Source organism: Echinops telfairi, unplaced genomic scaffold (assembly GCF_000313985.2).
Source record: "Echinops telfairi isolate 266 unplaced genomic scaffold, ASM31398v2 ScPeMD7_31;HRSCAF=116, whole genome shotgun sequence".
In the NCBI taxonomy this organism is placed as follows: domain Eukaryota; kingdom Metazoa; phylum Chordata; class Mammalia; order Afrosoricida; family Tenrecidae; genus Echinops; species Echinops telfairi.
The window spans coordinates 55,316,951-55,335,276 of record NW_022103928.1 but is presented as its reverse complement, the minus strand read 5'-3'; the positions used below and the strand labels follow the sequence as shown (position 1 = coordinate 55,335,276).

Genomic DNA, 18,326 nt, shown 5'->3' with positions numbered 1-18,326 from the left:
TTATATAAGTTTTCCCAGTATATAAGCAATGGCGCACACACGTTATATATGTGTATTTACATATTACGAATACACACAAACTATGCAGGCACCAAGTTTGCCTAGATTAATCTATTGGTGCTTTTCACATACTGAAAAAAAAAAACCTTTTTATAGATTTACCTGTATCTACAAAGTAACAAGATTCTTTCAGAACTCTTTCATATTTAAAAAGTAAAATTCCTTCATGCTTTGAAATTTAAATGAGTTTTTTCAAGTTTGAATAGTATATTTGCATATCCCCGCCCCCAATCCCACTTTTGACTCATTTTTCCTGTATCATGTTCTAAAGGAAGCCTTACTAGGTAAATGAAATTACAGACAATGTCTTTTAGCCTTTAATATATTTTTCTACTAAAAATCAAGTTCTTGAGACAGAAGATATTACTGGTTTTGTTATTATAAAAACAAGTGACAATTTTTAATCCACAAATGATGAAAACACAAGACTTATCACACTGCACATACAGTATTACAATAAACTGATTAGCTGGAGACTAATAAAACATTTATGACTTCACATACACACATATGCACTTTGAAACAAGAAACACAGGACAATTTTAATCGTTAATATTTCCATGACTGTCACGAGGAAGAACGTCATTGATTTGAGTCTGATTGTTTTCCAGGTGCAATTACAATATATTCCAGTCCTAAAACACACTGCAGTACTGAGGACAATCTTTAGGCAAAAACAAACATTCTGAGTTGAGGTTTTTTTCTCCCTGCCCAAAACAATCTCCTTTCCTACGATTAGCAAGTAATTGGTTTGTTACCAATTTAACAAGATCACAACAAAAAACAGTATTTTTTACCACAGAACTCAAGTGAGAGGTTTTTAAACAGACTACACAAGAAAACCTTTTTTCCCTAAGGAAGGCAACCTTAATTATAAATTATAAATGAAATTCTAATAAAGTCATTACAAATTACTTCCAAATATTGATGAAGAAATAAAAATGTTGGGGGGAGGGAGGACACAGCAGGGAGTATAATAGGTGTGAAATAAAGAAAAATACATTTGCCACAGGAAATATTAGATTCAGCTGATTTTTTAAATGAGGTATAAGAATATGATAGTAAATGCAAAAACAAATGAGTTAGAAAAAGAAAAGCACATGCCCAATGGGAAAAATCTAAGTCTCTTATAGTTTTCTTTATTCAGATTAGACATCTCATATACAGCAGTTAATCTAGAAAAATACATTTAAAAAATCTTCAACGGACCATGCTCCCTGTAACAAAACCTTCCAAACCCTGTTTTTATTATACAAATCAATCTACATAAGCAATGTAAAAACAAATCCTCAAATTGAGCAATGTTATTTTCCATTCAACATCCATCTCCTTTATATGTGGGCTTCCAACGATTCAAGAGTGTAAACTTAGAATTCTGAAATAGATTTTTCTGATGTGTTCTGTACATACTCAATCACCTGAACAGTTCCTCCTGTAGTGCATTGACCAGTTAGAACGTCTACTCAGTATTCTCCCAGTACCATTTGCAAGACAGTGGTTTTTCTATGAATGTCATTAAAATCTAAAAGTGCGCATGGTTACCTTCCCCAAATAACAGCTTATTTCTGGAGGGAACCTAATATTCACGGACGAGATCACCTACACTACACCAATACCGTGGTTAGAAATGTAGGGTTAGAATGTACTATGAGACTATACAACACAAGTTAAAGGGAATTAAGTCTTTAGCCCATATTTACAACAAATAACGTCCACTTCCACAGGGTCATACCAAGAATTCAGTATGGCACTAGACAGAACGAGAATTGTTAGCTACAATTCCATGTAGCACACACAGCCTAAGAATACCCTGAATTGACTTATGCTAACTAAACTCTCCAATATGTCACAGTGTTTGATGTAGTATTTATTAGTGTGCTGCTCAAGCAAGCAAAGGTATCCATCCAGTCAGGATGCTGTGCAACACAGTGAGAAAGAGCAAGCCTTCATCAAGGGATTCTGTCTGGGTTATGGTGAATTTTAGCACTGAGATAGCCACTGCATGCAGAAACCCTGAAGAGGAAATACACAGGTTTCAGAACGGATATACTTCATTTTGTTAAAAATGCCCAAGAGTGTTTTCAAAGTAACTGATACTATTTCTATCGAGTGGTGAGCCTACACATGAAGAACCTACAAGTCCTAAAAGGAAATTCTATATTATCCAGTTTGAGGAAAAAGAAAATCGTGGTTTTCTTACCAAATTATCCAGTGTATGTATATACATATATATGTGCCTGGTTAGAATTCCAAGTTTTGATTTTTACTGAAATTCAGAGTAGGAACTGCAAGCATTTGGGATAAACGCAATCCAAAATTACACACAATTATATCAACTTGCAACAAAGCAGCAAATGTGAGGGCCTACACACATCCTGACGCTCCCCCTCCATTCTGATCCCTCAAAAAAGTGCAAATCAAAGAGTCACTGCTTGGTCCAAAAATAAAGCGCATCATGGGAGAGACTTGACATCTGGCAGCTCCTATTCCACAGGTTCTGCTTTCGGCTCAGGATCAGCGTCCGAAGATGGCGCTTAACTCCAGAAGAATTAACTCTACAATCTGATTTTGGTACACAGTGTGAACTGCTATGTTACCAGTCTCTTTCTCTGGCTTTAACAGAGTGGGACCAAAAACAATTGCTATACTCTGATAGGTCATTCGATTTTTTTCTCCATTTTCTATAACTCTAAGGGGAAGAAAGAGGGAAAAAAAGAAGGTTAAGAGAAAAAATATAAAAGAGTATTGCAAATTGTACTATACACATTACGGTTCACATTTTGCAAAGAAAAATGATACTTTTTTCTTAGGTGACACCAGTAGGATTCAGAGCCAAAGGTGTATGAAATTTTCTTACAGATAAGCATAGCTTAAAGGTATAATTATACACGGTGTCCCCAACTCATGGTGACCTTGTCCATACTAACTTGGAACTCTGGTGATCCACAGTTTGCACTGGCTAGTTATTTTCAGAAGTAGCCCTTTCTTAGTCTGGAAGCTCGGCTCACACTGTACATCAACATGTAAGCTTCCACTAACAGACGGATGGTGACCAGGCTTGAGGGTCACTGGCCAGGAAGTGAACCTGGGTCTCCGACAAAGGTGAGGAATTTCACCACTGAAACACCAATGTCTCCATAATCTCTAATAAACTCTTAACGTGGGACACTTTCATTTCATTTTAAAAACAGAACACATGTAAATTATGAGTTGTAATTCAGGTATCAATGATTAAGTCACTTACTTAACCGGGGGGGAATCTCTTCGGGCACAGAGACTAAATTCTCAATTTTACTTATTTTCTTAAAAAGCCCTCATTGGGACAGCTTTCATATTCTAGTGGTCTTTAATGAGCCATTGGTGGCTCATTGACAGATTTCTTATCTTCCGTTTCGGGGTAAGTTAGTACATCATCAGGTGACTGACACCCAGTCGATTCCTATTCATATACCTCATTTAATAACTTCTACTTTAGATATACTGGCTAGTATATCTCATCTACTAACCAAACTCATCTTCATGTTAATTAACATTACTAGTGTTTTTTTTTTAATGAACACTATGTATGGGGCATAATTTAAATGCTTCACTTGTCATAACTAATTTAATTCATACGAAACCATTTGAGTCAGGAGCAACAGAGGCTTAGAGTCCTTGAGCATCATTTTCAAGTCATAAAGTAAGCTAGCAGAGCTGAGCTTGATCCCCATGCTCCCTGGGTTTCCTATCTGTGCAGCCTCTTACCTTTTGAGATGTCTGAAAAGAATCTGCATTGTATCTTGATTTGGCTTTGGCAACTGTCTGATTAAGTCTTTAACAGCAGCAACTCTCTGTCTGGGTTCTTGCTCTGAAAGGAGAAAACAACTAAGGGCTCTGCAGGGCCTTCTCAGGACACGGAAAGCAGTGGCACCATTGGGAGTTGATATCTGGCAATACACAGTGCCATCTGGTGGTCACAGTGTAAATTTCTGGAGTAAAACAATTCTTTGGAAAAACTTAAGATGAAACAGTGTTTTGGCTTAATCTGTGCAGAGGATTTTCAATACCCAGGGGAGAAAACGAGTGAATTATATACTTACTAATCGCATTAACAAAATCATTAAAATGATTAAATGTAAAAAGAGGCTCTGGTAACTCGCGGAAAAACATTTTGAGTGCGCCAGTGATGACGTGAATATCTTCCCATTTACTATCGTTCAAGTCCAATTTCTCGTCTGAAAAACACGGCAGAGATAGAGAAAAGTTCTGAATTACTTTAAACAAAATGTCAACAGTTGTGTGTGTGTATTCCAGATGTTAACAATAAGAAACATAACCTTACCATGATTCACTGCAAATCTCAACTTCTGTATCACGGCCAGGTTGCCACTGACCCGGTATATCCCATCAATATCCAAACCTGAGAGACAGGAGTAATAGTTTCATGTTTCATATACTTGTCTTTTCCAAAGATGTTTCCATGTTTCAGAATTCTATTCTCAACCATTAGTCTAAAATCAAATGAGGAAATAATCTGTCTCTAAATGGTTTTTTACAAATGTTTTGCCAATAGGAGGGAGGTGGAGATTCAGTTCAAATTCTGTTTAATAAATAACAATAATTCTACTTTGCTTGTGATGTTGAATGCTGTCAAGAAAAGCCCCTCACTAAATTAGAAATACTAACAACTTAAGCATGTTGGGATAGTTCAAATAGTAAAGAAAGTCAAAGATGACAGCTCACCCTTTGTTTTGCACATCATCTTACAATGTAAAGTAGGCATTAAACACAATCTTGAAAGTACATCAGTCAGTCCTTGTAATAAATAAATTCAATGCAAATTAGCAACTAAACTAAACCACTGATAATTTGATACTTTCATATGTGGAACATTCACACAAGTGACTCTTAAAGATTCAGGAATTCTAAAAAAATTTACCAACAACAATAAGAACAACAAAAAGTGCTGGCCCAGAAGGCTTCACTTGAGAATCTTATCAAACATTCTGAGAAAACCTGACACCAATTCTACTCAAACTACTCCAATATAAAGAATAGGATGGAATCCTTCCCAAACATTCTATGAAATATGCACAGCAATAATACCAAAAACTAGCAGTGACACCACTCAAACAATGAAAATTCTAGATCAATATTCCTCATGAACATGGACAGAAATTCTCAAAAAACACTGTTTCCAGTAGTATAGTACAGAATTCTAATATCATATTTAAAAAAATATATCATGACCAAGTGAGATGCACAAGAGGTATGTGCAAGAATGTTTGATTTTTTTGACATTAAGAAAACAATCGGCCACATGGAACAACATATCAGCCTGTGTGATCACGAGGTGTCGAACGGATCACTGAAGACAAATGGGTGCATAAGCAAATGTGGCGAAGAAAGGTGATGGTGCCCGGCTATCAAAAGGTATAGCGTCTGGGGTCTTAAAGGCTTGAAGGTAATCAAGCGGCCATCTACCTCAGAAGCAACAAAGCCCACATGGAAGAAGCACACCAGCCTATGCAACCACGAGATGTCGAAGGAATCAGGTATAAGGCATCATCAGAACAAAAAATTTTACCATAGTGAATGATGGGGGGAGTGCGGAGTGGAGACCCAAAGCCCACTAGTAGGCCACTGGAGATCCCCTTGAAGAGGGGTCCCGGAGAGGAGATGAGCCAGTCAGGGTGTGATGTAACAACGATGAAAAATACAACTGTCCTCTAGTTCCTAAATGTTTCCTCCCTGCTCCCATTACCATGACTCAAATTCAACCTTGCAAGTCTGGCTAGACCAGAGGATGTACACTGGTACAGATAGGAACTAAAAATACAGGGAATCCAGGGCGGATGATCTTCAGGACCAGTGGTGTGAGTGGCGAAACAGGGAGGGTAGAGGGAGAGTGGGTAGGAAAGAGGGAACCGATTACAAGGAACTATATGTGACCTCCTCCCTGGGGGACGGACAACAGAAAAGTGGGTGAAGGGAGATGTCGGACAAGGCAAGATATGACAAAAATAACAATTTATAAACTATCAAGGGCTCATGAGGGAGGGGGGATTGGGGAGGGAGGGGAAAAATGAGGACCTAATACCGGGGGTTTAAATGGAGAGGAAATGTTTTGAGAATGATGAGGGCAATGAATGTACAAATGCACTTTACACAACTGATGTGTGTATGGATTGTGATAAGAGTTGTATGAGCCCCTAATAAAATGATTTAAAAAAACAATCAGCATAACACATAAATATATGTAAAACACAGAAGATATGGGTGCTGTAGTAAAGTGTGGTGAGAATAGATGGCACCTGGTATGTATGGATTGTGATAAGAGTTGTGGGAGCCCCCAATAAAATGACTTTAAAAAAAGAAAAAGAATAGTGTCTGGGATCTTAAAGGCTTGTTTTCAAACAAGTAGCTATCACAGTGAGATGTCAAATAAGCTCACATGGAAGAAGCACACCAACATCTGTGATCTAAGGATTGGGAAATATAGAACCCAAATCCAAAGGAGGGAATAGTAATCAGAGATGAAATTGAGAGATTTTGGTGTCCAGAAGGCTATGGATGACAGTGCAAGGCCAAAATACCTTTGTTGGATCTACACAGGGAATAAGCCTCTGGTGATTTCCCTCTAACCATAATTGAGGGCTGGCAATAACCTGATGAACAGACAGTATTGTAGAGAGGACAATAGTAGATTAAAATGATTAATCTGACTTGAATGGTTAAAACCTGGTCCCTTGATCTCCCTTCTGATATACTTTGTACTTGATCTGGTTTTTAGTATTTTTCTGTGTGTGTGTGTGTGTGTGTGTGTTTTCATCTTCAGTTTGTGTTTGTTGTTTTGTCATTGCTGGTAGTCTTCTTGAATCTCTGGAACCCAGGATAGGGGACACTACAGTGACAACAACGAGAATAAGGGTTCCTGGGGTCCTGAAAGGGTGGTAGAGAAGGTGCGGAGGGGTGAGAGGGGACTGATATCAAGGAGTTTAAGAAGGAAGAAAATGTTTTGGACTGATTGTGATAGCAATTGTACAATTCTTGATGATTGAACTATGAAATGGCAAAACAATAGAAGGGAAATTCCTCACCATAATTAAGAGCATGTAGACAAACTCATGGTCAACATTATTCTCAACAGACATCATTCCTGAATGAGAACCAGACATGACAATGCCCTGTATCACCACTCCTATTTCAATATCGTATTGGAAGTTCTATTTAGAGCAGTAAGACAAGAAAAGAAAAGAAAAGAAAAGAAAAGGCATCCTAATTGGTAAAGGAAGAAAACAAACCAAAAAACTCAGGCATTGTCTGGGGTCTTAAAGGCTTGAAGATAAACAAGCGGCCATCTAGCTGAGAAGCAACAAAGTCCACCAGCCTGTGTGATCCTGAGGTGTTGATGGGATCAGGTATCAGGCATCAAAGAAGCAGAACAAAAAAATCGTATCACTGTGAATGAGGGGGAGTGTGGAGTAGAGACCCAAAACCTCTCTGTAGAAAATTGGACATCCCCTTACAGAAGAGTCACAAGGAAGAGGCAAGTCAGAGTGCAGTATAGCACCGATGAAACATACAAGTTTCCTCTAGTTCTTTAATGCTTCCCTTCCCCCCCACTATCATGATCCTAATTCTACCTTACAAATCCAGCTGGCTAGACGAGCATGTACACAGGTCCAGGTAAGAGCTGGAAACACAGGGAAGCCAGGACAGCTAAACCTCTCAGGACCAATAATGAGAGCAGCAATACCAGGAGAGGAAGGGGAAGGTGGGGAGAGAAAGGGGGAACCGATCACAATAATCTACATAACCTCCTCCCAGGGAGATGGAAAACAGAAAAGTGGGTGTAAGGAGACATCAGTCAGCATAAGACATGAAAAAATATTAATTTATAAATTATCAAGGATTCATGAAGGAGGGAGGGAGGGTGGGGCAATGAGGGGGGGAAATGAGGAGCTGATACCAAGGGCTCAATTAGAAAGAAAACGTTTTTAAAGTGATGATGGCAACAAATGTATAAATGTGCTTAACACAATGGATGAATGGCTGGCTGGCTGGCTGGCTGGCTGGATTGTGATGAGTTGTACGAACCACCAATAAAATGATTTTTTTTTAAATCCGAAAAGAAAACTTTTCTTTAAAATAATAACTAGATATTTTAAAACTGTTACATCAACTATAAAGTATCCAAATAGGTAAATCCTTTTTGTTACTCGCCATAATATAAAATTGAAACTGATTTCTTCTGGTTAATTTTAAGATATAATATTTATGCTCGTATATACTTTAGCAGTATATTGATTGTAATGTTAAATTATAAATGTATAGTATCAAAAATGTGTGTAGAATCAAAATAGTTGAGTAATTTTTCATGCTTCGTGGGCCGATGCTCTAATCCCTTTGATTTCTTCTTGCCAGTATGACATTATAATGCCTGAGTTTGTTTTTTTAAATCATTTTATTGGGGGCTTGTACAACTTTTATCACAATCCATACATACATCAATTGTGTAAAGCACATTTGTACATCCGCTGCCCTCATCATTTTCAAAACATTTGCTCTCCACTTAAGCCCTTGGCATCAGCTCCTTATCCCCCCACTCCTGCTCTCCCCTCCCTCATGAACCCTTGATAATTTATAAATTATTATTTTGTCATATCTTACACTGTCCAACGTCTCCCTTCACCCACTTTTCTGTAGTCTATCCCCCTTGGAAGGGATTATGATCAGTTACAAAAAAACCTTTTCTATAGTAAGTAAACACAATCTCCTTATAGCTTCTCCACTGTCAAACCATTTCTTACTAAACTCAGTTTCATAATCAACACTTCTTTGTTTTAACCCAATGCCAACTCTTCAAAGAATGGTTCAAATAATACCATACACTTAATCAACCATTTGTAGTACTGAACACTCAATAGGTGCCTGCAAAAGTCTGCATTTGAAATAGGTGCAAACAGGTAAGTTTTCTGCAAACAAGATGCTTAACATTTTACCTTGTGACTACGGGGAACTTAGGGTTCCATCATGCTAGATCATAAAAAAACCTAAGGATTTTGACATCAAAACAATGGGTTGGTTTGCTCCATGTCTTAATATATACATAGTTCGTTTTCTTACCATATTCTTCAACATGTTCAATGCACAATTTCACAAATTTTGGTACTGTGCCATTCTCTCTCTGACACAAGCTCGCAAGGTTGGATCCAAATACCTGATCTGAAAGAGACTTAATTTTAAAAACAAACCACCTTGCCAAAGTTTCACCCACACAATGACCAAACTGGTGCACTTTCACACCATGACTTATAGCTCACAGGACGTGCATTTGCCTACTTCATGTCAGTTTCTTTGCTAGGCTCCATGAACGCCCCGACTCACTCACGCCTGAGAAGCTTTGCATTTTCTAGTCCATTTGCAGAGTACTCTTCTCCCAAAATTTGACTCCTTCCTGTCATTCCCAGTTTCAGCTGCGATGTCACCTCCTTAGAACAACCTTCTGATGAGTCTAGCTATGACATGCTCTTATTTTATTACCATCTTAGTGTCTTCATAGGGACCATCAGTACCTGAAAAAGATCTTCTCTACTGTCAGTCTCCAACTTGAACATGTGTTTTATGAAGGCTGGGACTTAGTCATTCTTGAACAATACGTATTCATTGCAGCTAGGATCATGTGTAGCTTATAGTATATACTCAAATGCCTTTAAGATTATTAAATCAAGTGTGTGCATGCCCATTATGTGCTGACACTTGATTTCACAAAATATACTGCAAATATAGTTATATGGAATCTTTCAGCATAACCATTTGAAATTCTACATTAATGCTACATATTCAGGAAAACAAACAAAATATATGAAGTGATATATAAAGCCTCAGTGACAGCAGTTTAGAGTTCTCAATGAAAAGACCCAGTAAACAAACAGCAGCAGTTTATTAACTTGTCAGACTTTTAAAATATGTATCTTTAAAGATTCTAAGCTCAGTATTAGAAGCCCTCATGGCGTAGTGAATTAAGCATAGTGCTGCTAAAAGGTTGGCTAATTAAAAGTTCAATGCCACAAGCCACTCCACAGGAGAAAGAGAAGGCAGTCTTTCTATAAAGGTGTGCAGCCTCAGAAACACAATGGAGTTTTGCTCTGTCCTACAGCTTCCCTATGAGTCATAATCAATTCCACAATGTGGTTTTCAGATTTTAAGCACAATATACAAAATTCATATGCTTTGAGAGTACCTGCTTATCCATAGGAGCCCTGGTGGCGTGGTGTGTATGCATTGAGCTGTTATCCAAAAAGGAAGCAGTTCAAAACCACCAGGTGCTCTGCAAGGGAAAGATAAAGCTTTCTATTTCTGTAGAGTTTCAGACTCAGAAACCCACAGGGGCAGTTCTACCCTGTTTTATATGGTTGCCATGAGTCAGAATTGACTCAATGGCAGTGAGTTTGGTTTTGGTTAGGTTTATCCATAACTCATAAGACTGCTAATCTGAATCATCCAGTTAAGTCATAAGTTCCTAAACTTACTTGACCTATCACCTCCTTTTCAGAAAAAAACTACCGTATATACTCGAGTATAAGATGACCCGAACATCAGCCAAGGCATCTAATTTTACCACAAAAACGGCATTAAAAATGTGCTGGGAAACTCAGATTATACACGATTATATACAGTAATTGACAATTATACAAACGTTTGTACTATAATCCAGGATAAAGTGTAGGGTAGGTATCTGCTTTTTTTAAAAAAACGATTTATTTTATTGGGGGGTGCTCTAACAAATCTTTTAACAATCCATCATTCAATAGTATTAAGCACACTTGTACATATGTTGTCATCAACATTTCCAAACAATTTCTTTCTACTTGATCCCTTGGCATCAGCTCCTCCTTCTTCCCCCTCCCTCCCACCTTCATGAATCCTTGATCAATCATATAGTATTATTGTTATTTCTCAGACTGTGAATCTTTATGGGAGTAGAATGCCTCAGCTTGCTCCTGTGGCTGGTGGGTTTGAACCAGTGACCTTTTCATTAGCAGCCCAATATCACTTAACACACTGCATCACCAGGACTCCTCTTTCCTTAGGTCCAGTGTCCTTTAGTTTGGTGCAAACTTGGTCTCATTGCCAACGTGGCACCCCTCTGAACATTCTACCCAGTGCTGTGGTAGCTGCTTTTGCAGCCTCTCTTAGAGCATTCCAGCAACCCCCTAGGGGTCAGTATTGCCCACTTTAGGAAACACTGAATTAGGTTGGTTCCCTCTCTCTGTTTCTCCCACATTAAGTCAATGCCAACCAACTCAAAATTGAACCCATAGGACTGGACAGAACTGCCTGTGAGTTTCCGAGACTCCAACTGTTTATGGGATTATAAAGCCTTGTCTTTCTCCCCAAAACTCTTTCTTAGACATGTAAACAACACCTTTACGGTGCTCGTTTGTAGATTTAATTTAGATAATTTAAAAACAGATGTTCCCATTATGTTCTGCTTTGTTAGAAACCCATAACTAAAGAAATAACAAATGTAACCTTATACATTATATCCCACCTTTGCATACGATGGGGTTTCAAAAAAGTCCATGGAAAAATTCCATTATGTTTTAATTCTATTTTTCCACAAGCTTTTTGAAGACTCGTTGTATATAAATCTATTTATAAAGACGTCACTATTTTGAGTCTGTAGTAGAAAATATTACCTGATGAATTTAAACTTACGTTTTTGTAACAACTAAAGGTATGAGAGATTTTAAAGAAGCCTTTCTTATTAAGGAAAGATTCCACTAGTACACTTTGCTACTTATAAATGTAATATATATACATATATATATATTTTTAGAATATTATACTAATTTTAAAATACCGGTACTTCAAATGAGAAGTGAAGGCAAACAATTAAGAATAGAAGCACTTTGTTCTCTTTTTCCCAATAGGTACAAGTTATTAATGAATGTGGAGCTAACTTTTCCTCATGACAACCCTATGTGTGTCAGGATCCATGATGTTTCAAGTGACTGAGTTTTCAGACATAGATCTTCAGGCCTTTCTTCCGAGGCACCTGTGATTGGACTACAATTTCCAATCATTCAGTTAGCAAATAACAGAGCGTTGTACCATCCAAAGACTCCTTTTCAGTGACAGTGTACTAAACATTTCTCGCTTCTTTTGACCTCTGCATTTCAAAACAGACACTCATCACTGTCACGACCCCTAAGAATCTGTTACCCATCACCCATCAGTGCAGCTTCTCTGACTCAGGTTTCCCAAGAACTTAAGTTTTGACTGTTTAGTCCATCAGTTTTGTTATTTTTTTAAGTACTTTATGCCCCTTTAAAAAAATCAATTTTAAACACTCAAACTCAATTATTCAAATGAACTAAAAACTATGAATAAAGAATAAGAACATATTTATTGATTAGAAATTTTTCTGTTTTTAATTTGAAATGTTGCATTTCTGATTTGGGCCAAAATTCATTGTGTAAGCATCACTTTTTCCTACCTACCTTTAATATAACCTTTTTCGCGAACAGCTTGCAGAGTGGGGCGCCGGGTAAGAAACTTTTTCAGGTTTTTCTTGGTCTTTTTCTGTTCTGAAGAATCTATGCTAGATACTTTCATGGCTTAAGAGAGACAAAAAGATATTGAGCACTTCATAATATAGAATTTTTTTGATGACCAAGTTCCTCCACTCTACCCTCAAAACACATTAATATAATTTTACTCTTTCTAATTTTAGAGTGGTTGAGAGTGACGTGTAGAAAATCCAACTAAGATATACCCAACTTCAAAGTTATAAAAATAAAGCATCTCCTTTTCTTCACTAAAAACGGATTCCAAACTACTTTTTTTTGGGGGGTGGGGGTTATATGTACTATGTCTGGCAAACTTAAATTAATGGTGCTACTTATCAATCTGTTTTGGAAGCTAAAATGACTACAGTGAAAAAAAAATGAAACTAACAAATCCCTACAGAGTCTGGGTATGTACACACAATCGTCATCCTGAGCTGTACATTGAGCAAAGTCTCACTACCATTACTTTTACTGATAAGCATGAGACCACCTGGGAAATACATACCCCTAACCTTAAGTGACCAAATTTAAATCACAAGTTACATACAAGCTACATACAAGTTACATACAAGCTACTTTTGTATGAATTTTCTTTTTTGGTTAGAACAACAAATATTCAAAAATAAATTTCTTAAATGGAACTAAATTTGGAGAAACTGAGAACAGGGGCAACAGATCAGTAAAAAACAAATAAAAATAATTTTTCATGTGTTTTCACTACTACATGGTATGACCCAGTCAGTAATATCCCAAACTTGAGTCGAATGTAGGGGAACAAAAGCACGCCTGGTTTTCTAGTCATTCGTGCATTTGAAGGCCCAAGAATTACCAGCGTGAAGAGTCAAAGCTTATGACCCCTTTAAACATTCGAATGAGGACCTATGAGAAAATGCTGTTTTTAAAGGTGCTAGCCGAGGTCTTTTCCGGGTGTGTGATGTGGAAGTAGGCATGCTTGTACTCGGGTACATGCACAGAAATAGCCCAGCTCCACGTTTGGCTGCCTGGTAGCCAGTAGGAATGCTGACAGATGACCCATGACTTTCAACCTCTTAGAGCAGTAGGTTCCGTGTAGAATCTTAAACACTAACTATTATTTTTAAATCACTAATGTTCAGTTCCCTTGAGGTCTCAACAGAAGAGTATCAGGATACATTTTTTGTTCCTACTTAAGTATCACAGTATCTTAAAGTGCAGAACCTATGATGTTGGGATGCAGAGATGAGAGAACACTGAACCATAGTGATTGCAGCTACATGGTTAACCATCACCTAACCTTGGAGATCATCCGCAGCTTTCATACCGTTGTTTCACCGCTTTGAAAGCTAAGAGAATGAGCGCACGTAAACCATCAGCAAAATAAGAAGGAACTTACAGCGAAGTTTCTTTGGGTCCTTGTGGTCCTTCTCTTTGTCGTGCTTCTCTATTCCTGGGGAGTCTGGGGCCTCCTCTTCAGGCCCTTCTTCGGTTTCTGCTGCCTGAAGGTTAGGCGTTTCATAAACCCACGATTACTGCTAGCACAACTGTAGTAACCTTAGCAAATTCTCAGAATGGTCAGGAACTGGTTCTTCCAAATGATTTCAGAAAATCAATTTTTATATGCTATGCATGATTTAGACATTTGATAAAACATTGAAAATGTTTATCCCCAGATGGTACACAACTTGTGGATTTCAATAAAGAAAATAATGCTGATCATCCCCCACTGTAATGGACCTACATTAGTAACGAGGCTATCTTGCCTCATTCTGATAAACCACCCAAGAGTGACAGTAAGAGCAGTTAAAAGTTACCTTCTGTGACATCAGCATAAGAAAAAAGCTAACGAGCTCACCTACTTAATGGTACATTAATTTTGGCTATCAACAATCCTTTTAAATTGCATTTCATGCTAATAGGTATGTATTGCTCACAGAATCACAGATGTTGAGAATTGAAAGAAATTCTAGAGTTCCTCTGCATTGCAACCAAGGTCACTTTTACAGTTAAAACTTATACTAAGTTTTCAAAGTGAACAACCATGATTTTGCTTTCACATTGTATGTACCACACCAGGAATTTATGTTTGTGTACAGTGTAACAAAGGGCTTCAGTTCCTTCTTGGATATACAACTGTCCTAGCACCATTTCCTGAAAAACCTACCACTCCCCACCCCCACTATTCATCAGTGCTATAGCTGGCACCCAGTGTGTTTCTTGTTTTCCCCCCGTTTCCTCAGTCTATGCTCCATCCTATCACAGACTCCATTCTGTCTTCAATACTACAGCTTGATAGTCTCGACACACGACAGAGCAAGTCTTTCCACTTATTCTTTGAGAACGTCTTGGCTATTCTTAGTACTTTGCATTTTCACATGAATTTTAGAATAGGCTGTCAAGTGCTACCAGAAAGCCTACTGGGATTCTGAATGAGACTCAAAAACTTTAAATCTATATACATCTTAAAAAGTAATTTGCAGGAAAAATGCATCTTTACATTATTGAAACCTTTCAGTGCATGTTTATTGTTTCTCTTTTTTTTTTTAACATTTTATTAGGGGCTCATACAACTGTTATCCCAATCCATACACACATCAATTGTGTAAAGCGCATTTGTACATCGTTTCTCAAAACATTTTCTCTCAATTAGGTTTTCTTCAGTATCTTTAAGGAAAGTTTTGTGATGTTTCCTAAAGGTCATGCACATCTCCTGCTACATCAAGTCCTCAGTAGTAACATTTTTTGATAATTTGTAAGTAATAAATACAAATATATAAACATAAATATCAATAAATACAAATTTCAGTCTGTAATACTTCACTTTCTGTTCACTTGATCTATTTGTTTTGAGACTTTAGCTCCCCAAAACAACAACTTTCTTCCCTGATCCCTCTATAGTAGGTAAGCCTCAAGTAAGTATTTTCATAGCATGTTGTCCATCTTCTACCATCATAACATTTCATTGATCGCATTTCATTTTATCAACTGTCTAGTTATCTTCTGTCTCTATCTGTAGGAGCCAACCAGAGGTCTAGCGAGTGGCTGCCCACCACTGTGTCCCCAGAGCATAAAGCACTCATATCTCTAAGCGATGGCCTGGTGCACACATGCTTCCAAGGAAGAGTGAGCAGGCTCTGACGACTAGAGCTGACAGCACACGCTGGCTCGAATACTGGAAAAGGCATATGGGGCTTGGGCTGCTAATTTAATGGGAGTCACAGAAGATTCTTTAGTAGGGCAGGAATAGAAAATTGACATCAGGAGGCTTCACATAGCTGTGGCATTAGAAATGGATGGATGGGACTGAAATCAAATAAGGAAAAATATTTAGGGAATTACTCTTGGTATGAGGATACTGTCCTTAGTTTCAGGAATAAATGGAAAGCGTTGGGATTTAGAAACATCAAACAATATTCCACATTGCAAAGGAAGAATTTACAAATAACTTAGTGACTAATTTTCTAGGAAAGATAAGAGATATAGGAAAAAGAGTCAGAGAATACCCAGATTCTAAATCTGGGTGTTTTGAACTGAGAAAACCATAACATCTTTAAAAAATATTTGGGAGAAAATCAATTCCAACCTCTCTCCTTTACAGGTCAGAAACCTGAGGCCGGCTCACAAAAGCACCATATTTTGATCTCAAAGCTTACTGATGATGAGGCATTCACTTAATGGCAGTGGGTTATATTTTTAATCATCTCTAAATTCTCTGAATGACATCTCAATCTCAATTAAAATGAGTGATAACCAACTTTCTTTCTCTCCATTTAAACCATAACTCAAGTCACAGTCATTGCTGACTGAACACACAGTAAGCCTAGACAACTGCCCAAATGGGTTTCCAACTGTACATCGCTATGGAGGCTGAGAGCCACATCTCCCTCCTAGGGAGTGGCTAATGGGCTCAAACAGCCGACCTTCAGGATAGCAGCTGAGCGCTTAACCACTGAGCTGACAGACTCCTATAAAACCATACCGACTCCCATAATGTCATTCCTGTGATCTTCAGCGGCCAGGGTGAGGGGTAAGAATATAGTAGAAAAGGTACAGCCCCTTGTGGCTGACTACTGCTCTAGCGGAACATCAGAATTTGGATCTGAGGTTCTTTTTGACTGTGGTCACATAAATAAGGTTCCAGGAACATGAGACTTATGCACTTTAAAGGGGAGGGGAGTTAGAGAGAGGTCACTGGAAATAATAATAAAAATGAAGAAATTAAAGCTTCATTCACTTCATAATTTTGCCTAGAATGTGTTTCCACCAACAGTACTGTTTCCAACTCATTCAGTAACAGTAAATACTTCATGATAGGCATTTTCACTGCTTCTTCCTATGGACAGATTTCTTTTTGGACCAAATGTCTAAAGGGATTATTATTTTAATTCAATTGATAGTACACATTATATAAATGACAATGTTATTCAGCAACCCTTAAGATTTACCACCTCCAACAAAATATATATACAAAAAAGTATCTTTTCCCAAATAAGTTGGAATCTGATTAATACGCAAAAAGCAATGACAAAGCCAAAAAAGAAACACTGTTCTGAAACTAGGAAATTTACCAAAGTCAAATACATACCTGATTACTGATAGTATTACTGAGCACTTTAAACCAATCATTAATAACAGTTTCATTATCAGACTGAATGAGCAGTTCTGTTCCATGACGAGTTTTCAGCTATAGAGAAAAGGATTGGAGGAAGGAGGGAGGGAGATTTAGTGGTTTCAACAAAATAAATGAGTGTATTTAATCAAAGTTTACAGGTCCACGAAGATTAGATGTCATCTATTTGAGAAAGAAAGCACACAGCTACGGCACACTTTGTGTATTAGCATAGAATAACATAAGCAGAGCTGTTTTATAAAACCAGGAAGCTATGTCTCACAGTAAATACTCCGTGGAAATCTAATAATGTAAGGTACCAAACTCCATCACACAATTGCCATAAAGCCCGCTGAAATCTAGTAGTCATTAAACCTGATGATATAGTCATATCAACGCCATGCATTTTAAATTAAAAGTGAAACATAATCATTTGTAAAGAAATGGAATATAATGATATTTTGATGTAGAGCTGACAGTTTTTCTTCTCTTTAAAAAATATATCTTATTTATATCATATATATACTACATATATATTTATGTATTACCTGGCATGCCTTCACTGTTTCCTATTAGGTAGCTGAATACAATGGCCTTGTACCAAGAATAGAATGAATACCACACACCTTTTAGCTAGAAATATTACTAAGTCAAGTGTCAAATCCTAAAATAAAAATATTATGCATTGTTTTAAATAAACACAATAATAAAAATGTATGGATAACCTCTGTAGTTCAAAGTTTCTTATACTTGAGGAAGAGCTTTGAGGCAGGAGTAGAAATCAAAATATTTTTTAAAAATCAGAAAGCAATTCTCAGATTTTTAACTCTGTAATTTCTTTTCACTAGAGATGCGCATGGCAATGTTTCCCAATGACGGTCCAGCCGACACACTCCTCCTCTAACACAGTCCTCCAAATAATGTTTGCAAAGAGAGCCCTCAAAAATGAAAGTCATAAAGTTATATGACATTAAATTGGGGGACAATGAATTAAATTTATACGAGTTTCTCTCCTTTGACATTTTCACCTTCTAGAGGGGGCTATGACTTTCCAAGACAATAATAAAATACAGGCCAATTCCCAAAACTTATTTGACCGTGGAGATCTCTTTACTCTGGAAACC

General features: G+C 37.4%; 1 protein-coding gene across 3 annotated transcripts in view; it reads right to left on the bottom strand.

Moving 5' to 3' along the window:
• Positions 1-364: 364 nt before the first annotated feature.
• ARHGAP12 (Rho GTPase activating protein 12) overlaps positions 365-18,326 on the bottom strand; it is a 114,647-nt gene continuing 96,685 nt past the window's right edge. For all 3 annotated transcript variants that reach the window (XM_004702278.2, XM_004702279.2, XM_004702281.2), the window contains 8 exons: positions 17,179-17,277; positions 13,990-14,092; positions 12,549-12,665; positions 9,169-9,267; positions 4,382-4,459; positions 4,140-4,274; positions 3,805-3,907; positions 365-2,749 (listed from right to left, as the gene is read on the bottom strand). In XM_004702278.2, the coding sequence (XP_004702335.1) occupies positions 2,575-2,749; positions 3,805-3,907; positions 4,140-4,274; positions 4,382-4,459; positions 9,169-9,267; positions 12,549-12,665; positions 13,990-14,092; positions 17,179-17,277 (909 nt within the window). In that variant the 3' untranslated portion in view covers positions 365-2,574. The remainder of the gene's footprint in view (positions 2,750-3,804; positions 3,908-4,139; positions 4,275-4,381; positions 4,460-9,168; positions 9,268-12,548; positions 12,666-13,989; positions 14,093-17,178; positions 17,278-18,326) is intronic.